Source organism: Pundamilia nyererei, unplaced genomic scaffold (assembly GCF_000239375.1).
Source record: "Pundamilia nyererei isolate P.nyererei 1_Seehausen unplaced genomic scaffold, PunNye1.0 scaffold00025, whole genome shotgun sequence".
In the NCBI taxonomy this organism is placed as follows: Eukaryota; Metazoa; Chordata; class Actinopteri; order Cichliformes; family Cichlidae; genus Pundamilia; species Pundamilia nyererei.
Genome location: NW_005187426.1, coordinates 169,624 through 182,365, shown reverse-complemented (window position 1 = coordinate 182,365; position 12,742 = coordinate 169,624). Strand labels below are relative to the sequence as shown.

General features: G+C 37.5%; 1 protein-coding gene across 1 annotated transcript in view; it reads right to left on the bottom strand.

The window, feature by feature from the left end:
* itfg1 (integrin alpha FG-GAP repeat containing 1) overlaps window positions 1-12,742 on the bottom strand; it is a 149,941-nt gene that overhangs the window by 46,807 nt on the left and 90,392 nt on the right. Inside the window, exon 13 of the mRNA XM_005727521.1 lies at window positions 12,270-12,283. Within this exon, the coding sequence (XP_005727578.1) occupies window positions 12,270-12,283 (14 nt within the window). The remainder of the gene's footprint in view (window positions 1-12,269; window positions 12,284-12,742) is intronic.

Sequence of the window (12,742 nt, the reverse complement as noted above, 5' to 3'; positions counted from 1 at the left end):
AAAATGTATAGAAGTCCATTACTGTATATAGTAACTATTAAGTCTAATATACCCTAGGTAAGCTTTATTACTTTTTCCATCTGTGCAGTCTGCAATTCTGTTGAAGAAAGATGCTGAATCTATTTAATTATTCTTGAAAAATAATTGACTTCTGTGCATTTTTCCCCCACACTGCATCAAATTAAAGTTGATTACGTCGATTAAGCATCATGAGGTGGAGGGTGGGTGGTGCCCTATGTTTTTTGCTTTTTTTTGCTGGGAGTTTTAGAACCCTATTAGTTAGGTTGCTTACTCTTTAAAATACCAGAATAGGGAGGATGGAGTAGGTTTAAGTTTATTAGATTGATCAGTATTGCTGAACTATGAAATATTTTGGGTGCAGTATATTTTTTGCACACAAGTATAACAGAATAGCTTTAGTGTTTGTTTTTTTGTAACTTGAGTATGAACTTATACAAAAAGCAGCAAGATATTAAAAAAACATTTTTATTGATTAAAAAACACTATCGGATTCATATCAGTATCGGCAGATATCCAAATTTATGATATCGGTATTGGTATTGGACATAAAAACGTGGTATCATTCCATCTCTACTAATAACAAGGCAGTTTTGTTCATAGGTCTTTTTAAATACACTGAGGCTCTTGACGAATACAATATGTTCGACAACAGAAAAAGTAGAAACTTCAATCAGTGAAACGGGGCAAAAATTTGCTACATTACAAATTTTGTGGCACAAAGTCACTCATGTATAAAGAGAAAAAGATAGACAAACAGCATCAATGCAGAAGTCCTTCACAACTCAGTGGGCACGCCATTGCTTCAGGAGATAAAATGAGTCTGTGTTTGTGTGTGTGTGTGTGTGTGTGTGTGTTCTGTGAGGCTTCTTTTGTTCCACATACTTCAATCCTTAGTTAATATGAAACAACTACATAGCAGCTTCACAATAGACAAAACAAGATCCTAAGAATAATTCTCAAGCATCCTATGCTGCCAATATAGTCTCAGTGTCTCACCCTCTCTCACGCAGTGCAGCCTATCCAGCTCAGACTGAGCTTGCCTATTTTCTCGTGTAACATTAAGACTGATGGCATCTCCTCTGCAGGGCTAACTTAATCAAGTGGAGGATGAACTGGCCTCTGTACTCTGTGTTGGTCATTGTGCGTGTTTTCATCATAGTGATAGTGAGCTAAGCAGAGACGGTAAGCACCGTTTTATGAATAGGGCTTGTGTGTGCGTTTCTTTGTACAGTATAGTTTCATGTACACTGTTGAAAAGGCTCTGCAACCAAAATAGTCCATTTGTCTAACTGTCAAAAAGAGTAAAATCAAATAAGGATTTGCTTGTTTATGTCTATGTGTACACACAATCAGAAGAAACAGAAAAACAAAGGCACTTTTCCCACCCTTCAGAAGAATCAGAAAACCTATCATCTGCAGTAAGGATTGGGGTTTTGAATTAATGTAGAGATTAAAATTAGTACACAATGTATATTTTATACTATGCAAGTAGATTCCCATGGGCTCTGTCCCAATTTTCCCAGTTCACATTAGTCACTTGTGAGCAGGTTTTCAAACACTGCCGAATGCTAAGACCTCTTGCTGAGAAATTTATTTTTTCTAATCTAGCAAAATGTTAAAAATTATACCCTGGCCAGTCACAAATTGCTGGGCAGAACACTTGGTTTCCCCCAAAAAACAAAAACAAACTAATGACCAAGATGTTTGAGCATCTTGTTGTGAGGTAATTATATTTAGTGTGGTGGGTGCTCTGGCTTTTAATAACACGGTGAATGTTTCTGCCCAGAAACCAGTGAAGAAGAATTCTAATATATGTGGAAGCACAGCTCACTGTGTAGGCTTATGGCTAAATTAATGATAAGTAAAAGACGAGTGCCATGCTTGGATTTGCTATACTCATCAATATGTTATGTCCAGTTTCAGTGACAGCTTGCCAAGAGCTGCCAGTTAGCCATTATTCAGATTTAACCGATGAGGTGCACTGACTGATTTGGACAAAAGTACACCGTTCTAATAAATCCTAGCCTGATATTATTGAAGGTGTGTAAGGGGCACTGTGTTTTAACCCATACTGCCAGTCTTTGTTCTGTGATATGAGAAGACAGTTTGTTTCTCACCACTAAGTGTAAACCAAGTGTATTTCTTATATATAATCTATAGCAGTACTCAAATAAATGATCACAGATGATCCTTTATTAGATTCATAAAATCAGACAAGCTATTTCATAGACTATGTACAAAAACACCCGCTTATTAAACCTTAGCCTAGTTTTGAAACATTTATTCATATATGAGGTGTTGACATTTAATATTAATAAATTAACACCTGTAACACCTGTTTGACCAACAATTTCATCTGGCTTTCCACATAATGTTTGGGAAACTTTAACCTGAATTAAGTTTCTTCTTTTGATGTCTGGGTTGTAAAAACAAACTAAACTCACTACTTTAAAAAGGTGACAAAAAAAATCACTGGTTACATAGAAAATACAAAAATGATATAATACTAAATTTTAAATGTAACAAAAAGGAAGAAAATCAATGTTTGTGCTCAGCTTTGATTCCCAAATATGTGGCAGAAAACATTTCATATGCTGATACACAAGAAAACTAATCACTATTTGAAGCCCTTTTTATGTTTGCTACAAACACTGCACTGAGACCTGTTGTGACATTATAGTTTGCAAGAGAAAAAGCTCTCCGAGTGTATTTTTCACACCAGAAAAATCACAGTAATACAGGCTTCACAGTGCAGAGGGGTAATTTCATGGGAAATGAATTTCTGTAACTACACTTACAAACACACAATTCGGCACGCAAGTCTTATAAAGCTGAAATTAGATTTTCAACACGATATTGCTATGATATGTTCATGCATGTCTCACTCTATTGTAGTAGCCACCTACGAGCTGGAAAGGGAGATGAATTATCTTTGGCTAAGCTCTAACACAAATGGCTGAACAATTTGAGAAATGTCTGGTGTGTGGCAGAGAGCATGCCTCTTCAAGCAAGACTCTCACCTTTAACTGCCTCCTTGCTGGCAGTCTTGGAGTCATGGTAACCACATGCAAACTTCACAACAGTGTTCTTAGCTGAAGTCATGTATGAAAGTGAAATGCACGCAGCGACACACATAAAGAGTAAAATGTGATGAGCAGACTTTGATAAGGAAACATGCCACATCAGCGCTAGTAGCTACCAGTGTGAGTCAACGAGACCCATGCAGACACACACACACTGTACGCAAACACACTGACACACAAACACAGCAAACAGACAGCTGAGCTGCATTTGCTCTGAGACGCACATCACTTCCCATTGTCCTCAGGCTGGTTTTGCTGACTGCAAGGGGCTGCTTACAGATACGCGTGGACACAACACATGCCCAGACAACAAGGAATACACATTGTGACTGGCAGTGAAATGACCTCCTGCTCATGGCTTTGTGATCCACGTTACAGGGATGACATATATATTGTTACAGAACATTCACTGACTTTGTGTACTGTTTATGCCCACTGTAATACACATGTCCTAGCCAGTGCTCCCATCAGACACTTTAAAGGTTATTGTCTCGCCTGGTCCTACTGTAAGTAAGACTAGGCACAGCACAGCCGTGAGGATTCAAATCTCACGGGGAGGCTTCGTTATTCAGTCTCCACTTTGGGCAACATCATTATAAGTATGTATGCTCACTGTCGCTGAACAGCTGGTAGTGGCCTGTAGTTTGTTACAGGTTCTGATAAAAATTACGTGACCACAATGTTAATATTCCCTATCAATTAAAATAAAGTCAAACGTGGTCACAAAGGCTAAACGTCTAAAGAAATCATATTCTCCTTATCCAAACAAATTACAGTAATTTTACAGCAAAAATTGGTCGTGGCAGCTATTTTAGCGCCAGTAAAATGATAAAACCAAGGGACCTGCGAACTGTTCTCTGTTACATATTTATCGTATACTAAATATATAAAATAAACAGAGCAAAAGGTGTGACATAAAAAACCCCACCTCCAACATCTAGATAAAAACGGCACATATACCCTTAGTGTGATAACCAGTGTTGGTCAAGTTATTTGAAAAAAGTAATCAGTAACTAATTACTGATTACTTCCCCCCAAAAGTAATCCCTTTACTTTACCGATTACTTATTTTCAAAAGTAATTAATTACTTAGTTACTTTTTAAAAACACGATTTACAACCTGAATAGGTGATAAAGCGACAGATCTTTGGATTAGTCTTCATGACTTCATGAATCAAACATCCCCCAAGTCCAATTTAAAATGAGGTACTGCTTGTTATTATTATTTTTTCCATTATCTAAACCACTTCCCATAATGTGATAATTGGTCCGTCTTTCATCTACCTTCATTCTCAACAGACATTGTTCACATGAAATTGATTTATGCTTCTTTTTCTGAAGCTGATTTCCCCACTGCTGCTGGCCATTTGGTTGTAGAGGTCCAATGTTATTCTTTTTGAAATGAACAAAGACAGCTAAAATTATTGGCACACCGTTACACCAAAATACAACACCCACTGGGTGTTTTATGTAATTTCATTTGTTCTACAATAGCTTCTATTAAACATTGTAGACAGATGATAAATATAAATAAATGAACTTTAATATGTAGTATTGTTTCACTTGCTTAAAAGCTTAATTTACGGTCAGAGTCACTGAGACTTCAACTGAGCTGGTAGGGGGTGATTTAAAGAAAAATTGGACCAGGACTTCCACACTCTCTGTGTGGCGACAGGGAGAGAGAAAAAGTAGTCACACCACTCTGGAAATACTGCCTCCAGTCAAATACTACTCTGGATGACACAGTTACATTTAAAGACTTCGTGTAAATCTCCTCATTGCCATTTAAATGGAATGAAAAGAAGGAATAAAAGACAGTTCTGACTGACAGGATGAGAAGAGTGGAGAGGAAACTGGAGGACCGTAAAAGAGACATTTGCAGAAGAGAAACAAGAGTGCTGACAGAGTGAGGGCAGAAGGTGAGACTATGAAAACAGAGGCTGGAGAGGGGTTAGAAGGAGGAAATGAATGGGAAAAAATGGGTGGATAAACAGAAAAAAGAGAAAGGAGAAAATATGGAAAGTGGAGAAAAGAGGTCTGAATTTCACACAGAAATGATGAAAGAGGATGTGAAGAGTGAGGAGAGAATGAGGAACATGTTAGCCTGAGAAAAGCTCCCAGATGTTTCTCAATGCAGCTAATCTGCATCCTAATAAGTGAGCAGGAAACTAATCAACTCATACAGTTCTGCCTGTCAGTCTCTCTCTTCATGTCTTTTCCATACACATAGACACACACTGACATGAACACACACTTTGAGATGCTCATGTTGAGATACCCGCCTCCTTCCCATCACCCACGATTTTATCCTTCTTTCTAATTTTGGAGTTTATGATTTCTCCCATTTCCTCCCTCCTCAGCAGTAATCATCCATCCATCTGTCCACCAAGCAACCACTTTGCATACACGGTTTTTTCACAGCTTAATGTGGATCCACTTTGCTCTGCATACGATTTAACAGTCATGCACGTCCTTACTATGTTTTGTAATAAGTGCAAATTTAAAAAAAAAAAATCCTTTTACACTGTTGGGGGTAAAAATGCTAAAATTTCTCCTAAATGATTAAATCTGAACACATGCACAGGTATTTTCAGTCATGTTGTTACAGGTCTATAAAATCAAGCCTCCAGCTACGCAGTCTGCCTTAACAAGCCTCTGTGAAAGAATTGGTCATTCTAAAGAGCTCACTGAAGAGTGTCGTATTCTAATAGGATGCCATCTTCGCAGCATGTTCCCGCCTAAATATTCCCAGATATTCAGCTGTAAGTGGAAATATTGCAAGTGTGAGTGTTTAGGAACCACAGCAACTCAGCCATGAAGTGGCAGACCAAATAAAGTTAGGGATGTGGGAAGTGCTGGGGTACATAGTAGGTAAAAGTTGCCAACGCTCCATTGAATCATTAACTGCAAACTGCGTTCCAAACCTCCTTTGGTATTAATGTCATCACAAACACTGTGTGCTGGGAGCTTCATGCCATTGGTTTCCATGGTCCAAACAGCTTCTGTAGGTGTAATGTGTAGGTGGCACAATACTTTTAACCACAGACTGCTAAAGCTAATGAATGGGTTCAATTATAACAAACTGGCTGAAATTGAATCGAAACTGCTGCTACACATTCTGTGATTGGCTTCATTGTTGGTGTCTGAGAAATCTGTACCATGCTGTGACTGCAAATATAATCAATGTCAGATCCATTCTTTTTTGCTTTCACCCTCAATAAAATCTCCAGAAAGACCTGGAGGAAAATATCAGTTACAGAGCAGCTGAAAAAGAGTTGCAACATTTCTGTTTTTCCTCTGTAATTCTCAATTAACAAACTTCATTTTAACTTGAAAACATGCATTCTACCACTAAAGGTAATAATGCAATGCCTGATCACAGCAAATAAAGCACCTTCCAGGATCCACCTGGCTCACAAAAGTACCGACACAACCTTGAGATGCATAACTACACATATAATTGTAGCAGAGATTGTGAGACAGGTGTCATATAGTAATTTTTCTATTCATTGCTTGCCAAATGTGGATCTTCAGGTGGTTATTATGTCTATATTAATATATTTCTCTCTAAAGCACAAAACACAAACATCAGAACTAACCATCATCTTTGTGTTATACTGAAAACCTTTAATTTCATCTTGCATGTGCTAACCTGTTTTTACTGAAATTAAAACACCAACTTTGTCTCCAAGCAGCTCAACCTGAAATGTCCCTCTGATATAATCATTTCTGGAGAGAGAGGGGATCACTGGAGATTTCTCTCTGCTGGAAGTGTGCATGCATGAAGTATGCATTAGAGAATTAAAGATGATATACTTTAAACAAGACTATCATGCACTTTAAATATAATTTTGAATATCCTGCCTGTTGGTATCTAATCAAGACAGCACACCTGTGAATGATTTAGTGCGTACTGCAGTTAGGTAAAAAAAATTTATTTATCTAGAAAATGATTAATCACTTTACAATTTATATTCTCATTCATATTCATTTATATTCTTTCTGAATAAAAAATACAAATAGTTCTTGACTCTTGCTAACTACAGTCTCAACATACAACAATCTGTCAGCCAAAAATTTCATTTTTGCAGTGTAGCCACATTCAAAAATTAACATTCATTTCTATTCTTGGCCATCTGGTGACTTCCATTGAAGATCTTCACATCTAGAAACTGTCACCTCCAACTCAGACCCTGTCTTTTTGTTAGTGTTGTCATCTTCAGGCCATATTAGGTCTCATTACCATCTTATATTTGAATTTATTTATTAATAATATATATATGTATATAATATACTTATATAATTTTTTATTTTATTTTAATTTTTGTATTGTACTTTAGCTTGGTTTTTGCAAACTAACACTGTATGTGCTGTGTGTTTAACAATTTCTGGCACTCCAGCATTAGGCACTTCATATGGCTGCGTTAAATAAAAGCTATTACCAACAATTCACCTTCATATTAACTAAAATACTCAGGGTCTAAATCTGAAAAGCAACTTTAGAGTATACCAAATTCAACTGACTATACAAAAGAAACCTTCCTTGAAATACTGTCAAAGCAACAAGACATATAGAACCGATATGATTTTTACCCTCTGCTTTCAATTTTATTTTATTTATTACAGAATGGGGTCCTTACTAACTTTTTCACTGCTCTGTGGCTCTACTCACAAAGTTATAGCATGCTTGTAAATAATAAATGGTTCGATAGCAACAGAGGTACAGGTCTTGATGGAAAGCACTACTGAGGGGACTATTCTATGTCAGGAGCTTGGAAGCATAAGATGTCAAACCAGTACAGGTTCAGGTCATCTCAGTGTGAACATGCCTGCAAGAGTCCAGGATTCTGGCAGGCAGAAAGGCAAGGTTGCTGTCTAAGGTGTGTGTGATGGAAATTGTGATGGATTTAGCCTGGAAAGTCAAAGTACTTCATGGTATCTGAGCTTTCACTCAGAAACTGCGCACACATGCAAGTGTATACCAGGCTGGACACAAAGTAAATCCTACAGTGGGTGTTGTTCAATAATGCGCATGGGAGGGTTGAGGGATGTCATCTTGAGAAAATGGGATTTCATCTTACAGAACAGAGGACTGTATCAGGCTGTCTACAAAGACACACAACTAACTGACAAAGTGTCAAGGCTGAATATGAAGTGCACGCTTTAGGCCTCACTTACTACAGTGTAATACTATTAGCTGTGCTATCAAAGATGCCTGAATAGAATGGTAAATAAACAGTTCTATCCTCATGGGGATTCACAGGAGGTGCAAGGCTATTAAGCTGAATTTGAGCTCACACTCACAAGGGAGAGGAATGAAATGTTGACAAGGTGTGAACACTTGACAGATACATTTTTATTTTGGTTGCTTGTTGCTCTCTCATCTGTACTCTGCTAGATGGAGTGAAAATGCAACACAGTGAACATGTATGAAATATTTACAACCAGAAATGTAATAAGTGAAGCTGAATGAAGAGGAGACACGGGAAAGCTGACAGTGGGGAGGAAAAAAAACATGAATTTTGGCGTGGGTGTATCTTTTTGTGTGTTGTTTGAAGTGCTGCAGTGAGACAAGACATGGATAACGATAAGGACGGCAGAGTTTAAAGAGGCGGCACGAAAGGAATTCCTGTTACGGCACGAGGAAAGGGGACGCGTCAAGGTCACACACGTACAAGCATACACACAAAAGCTGTTAGAAAACTAGAAACAAATGACTCTCTTTCACTTTTTTGGCATATATAAACCACCTAATATATAATAGTTTTAGTATTTTGCTATATTTCTTCCTAATGTAGTGGTCTTTCAGATTCCCAATTTGTACAACCATGTTTATTGATGTTGAGCCGACTATGCCTGGAGAGAATCTAGATTACAATGTGCCTCCTCTGATGCACACAAAGTCACCAGCTGCTTCTTTCCTATTAGCTGTAAGGGGTTTCATTGACAGGAGGGAATCCATGCAGAGGTTCATGCCATTTCCTTGCCTCCCTTCTCATTCTAATTACCCAGAACCCCTGCGAACCAGCTTCTTAAAATGTTGCAGAAGAGCATGTAAACAACAAGTTCGAAAGAAAGAATATCAGAAAAGCAGCAGTTCCTCTCTGACTAGAATACAAACTGAAATACGTGCACTTTATGTGGGAACAAACTTTCATCTTGTGTTGGAGCCCAGGGATTTCTGGTAAGCAGAGTCTACAACCAACCAATATATTATAGCCCACTGAATTTGGAATATGGGTTCTGTGCATCTAGGGATAAAGATTTGATGAATATACTTAATTTCATTGGGATTTTTGTAAACAGTATTGCGACAATGATTTCAGGAATTGTTACTGTCTATAAATTAAACACCTTGCATTATTACAGCACAGCCACGTATTTTTGGCAGTCTGTTTACAGACTGGCGGCTATCTTGTTGCACTTTTAATTTTTTTAAATATTGGATAAAGGAATCCTGTCATTTCCTACACAACCCAGCATTAATAAGAGAAATCGCTAATAAAAGCCACTTGCTTGTAATCAGTGGCAAACTACTGTGTAAAGGTTGAGTGTGCGTGTCGATGTGTCAGCATTTTTGCTTGTACAGAATCTAAAGATGTTTTAAAATGTCCATCAACTTCAGGAGATTGTGACACTTTCTTTTTCTACATCAATAACCAAAACAGCTCAAGATCAAGGTTTTCTGAGGAAATCAGAGCAAGTTTGTTGAGGTGATGATATGAAGATCCCCAATCAGAAGCTTTCCTAGCGACTGCTAACTGAGCAGCATCTTAACTGTGCATGTCAATGCATCACTTACCTACTGTAACCTACTGTCATTATTTAGCTCATGTGTGACAGCGCTGGAATCCTATTGCCATAACCGTCTGTCTTCTCTCTTTTATAGTTTCTTCTTTGTCCTCTTTGTTTTTCTCTCTGTTTCTCTCTTTGTACTTTTTTGCAGGCATTTCTAGCTCAGAAACAGCATTTTTCTCATATCCAGTTACCAGCCCCAACAACCAGAGAGTTTATTTTTATATTGGTTGCAGTTTATTGTCTTTTTGTGCTCTTCTCTCTCCTTCCCATTACTCCCTAACTGGCAGCAGATGGCTGTCCCATCTTGAGCCTACTTCTGATGGAGATTTCTCCCTGTTAAAAGGTCGCCAAGTGCTAGCTCAGAAACTCCCAGTGATCCTCTCTGTCTACTGAAAGTGTGTATGCATGAAGTATGCATTATAGGGTTATAGATGATAGGCTTTAAACAACACTATCATGCACTTGAAATATAAATGTTAAATTTCTGGCTACTGGTAACTAATCAAGCAGGTGTTAGCCATAGTAATGAGACGGCTTGTGAATGATATAGTGTGAGCTGCAGTTAGCTGGAAAAATTATTTATTTAGAAAATGATTCACCACTTTACAGTCTATATTTTGGAACATCATAATGAAACAAAATGTTTTCTTTCTGAATAAAAATATTTGTTAAATCTTGTCTTGACAGCCAATTTGCAAAATTGGGACTTGGTGAATAATTACTTCCCTTTTTACAGCAATTTAAAGACATTGTTGGTAATATGTGTTGGTGAGTCATTACAACTGCTCCTCTTGCAAATTCTAAATTTCACTTTTTATTTCAGAAACGATTAATAATTCAACCCTATGTAATGAAAACATTAGAGCTTGTCCATATCAAGTCCACGCAGACTTCTTGTGGGTACCTAGGAACCACTTGCACCTTCAGTAGGACAACCTTTCAGCTTAAACACATGTCTCACAAATGCAAAATGGAAGCCAAAACACAAGACACCTGGGTCAAATCTTAGCGCTACAACTTGATATCCAGGTCACTGCTTCTACTTCAACTAACCTTGACATGTCACAGAACACACCTTGCCATTACCAGGTTGCCAAGTTCCCAGAAACAACAGTGTTGCTACCAACTGAACCAAATAGAGGGTTTTAGTGTCAGTTGTAACAGGTCGGTGCAATGGAACTAACCTTCTTCTGCCTCTCACATCCTATTATTCCATGAAAGTATGGCACTGCTCTGCCACTCTGTGTCATTCAAGTGGTGGAGAAAGCAGTGATTGGTTTGCTGGCTCAATTCAAAGATGTGTATTAAGACATTTAACTGTCTAACTGAACGGGCTAACAAGTGAAGGGTACTTGCACTATACCACTGTGGTGGATACCAACATACTAAATTCCTAAATCCAAACTATAATTTTATTTCATTTTGTCTTATGACTCAAATCACTTGATCCACTATTGTGAACTTGATGTAATTTGAGCATTTGTTACCACCACAAACAATTTGTTTGAGTGGAATGAGGTCTCAAATGCCTTTATTGTTGATCTGCTGTGTCAACAGTATAATGTCTTCATTAAATCAATGACAAGTGAAAGGCATCATTGGTATACAGTGCACCTCAGGAGAGGTTAACTTGTTTTGTATGTAATCCCTTGAAAACAATATTGATTCTGAGGCATAATTTAAGTGTTAGTACCACTGTGTGTCGTTTTTTGTGTGTGATTCAGAAAGCAGAGGAGGAGGTGTAGTCCCTCCCCTCCCAATAGACAAAACAACAACTGTTCACCAACTGTGCAGAAACAGAAAGGGATGAGCAGCGCTCCTTTTCGTGCTAATGAGCAGAGCAGAGTGACAGATTAAATTGTGCACAGGCCCACCCCAGAGTGGAACTATTTTTACTTTTCTCAAATGTCACCAGGTACTAATGCTGTACAAACATTTTGACTTCAAAAGAACACATCTTGATTTTTACTCAAACACTGCTGCAATAAAAAAATGAAAGAAATAAAATCTATTAACTTAAAAAAAAAAAAAAGTGAGCCAAAAATACATGAAACTATTTCTGAACAGATACTGAAGCCAAGGCTGCTTGTAGTGAGACATTTGAATACAAGTTTTACAGCACTCTTGGACAAAAAGTGTGTGCCGTTTCTTCAGACTTAGTGAACATTTGTCTTCCTTGCATAAAAGAATAGAAGGTATTTTTTCGAGGATCTCTGACAGCTTTGCCTGACTATCAAAAGTGGAAAATGACAGGATAATTGGGTAATGAAAAAGTAGAAAAAGACAAGCAATAACTGTATCAGGCTATTGACTCCCTAAAACAATACACTACACCCATACCCATTGCTTTAACTTTGGGTTAATAACTTTACCTGATAATACTAAATTTTGGTGGTAAATCAGTGGTAAATGCCTTTACAACCTGAATCACACATTCTTGGCTTGATTTTTAAATCTTTGCTGTAAAAAAGAAACAAATGCACAGTAAATAGAAAAAATATGTAATTTACTGCATAATTATTGCATACAATTGGAAATATGGCATGAAAGCAAATCAGCCTCTTCAACCTCTTCATTAAAATTCTCTCTGACTGAGAAGGTCATGCTGACTATTAAAAGAGGTGATGCTTTAAAGAAGCTGGCCTGGAGAGAAATCTTTATGATATACACCCTCAACACCATGGGAATAAATAGAACCGATGATTATTTAAATATTAAATGCCTTTTGATTTATGTGACAGTTGATAATTTGGGGGTTTGTCTTGAAGTAAACAGGAACCTGATAATGACTTTTCTAATGGATAAAAGATGGCCAGTGGCTTTGGTATATGAGGTTTTAT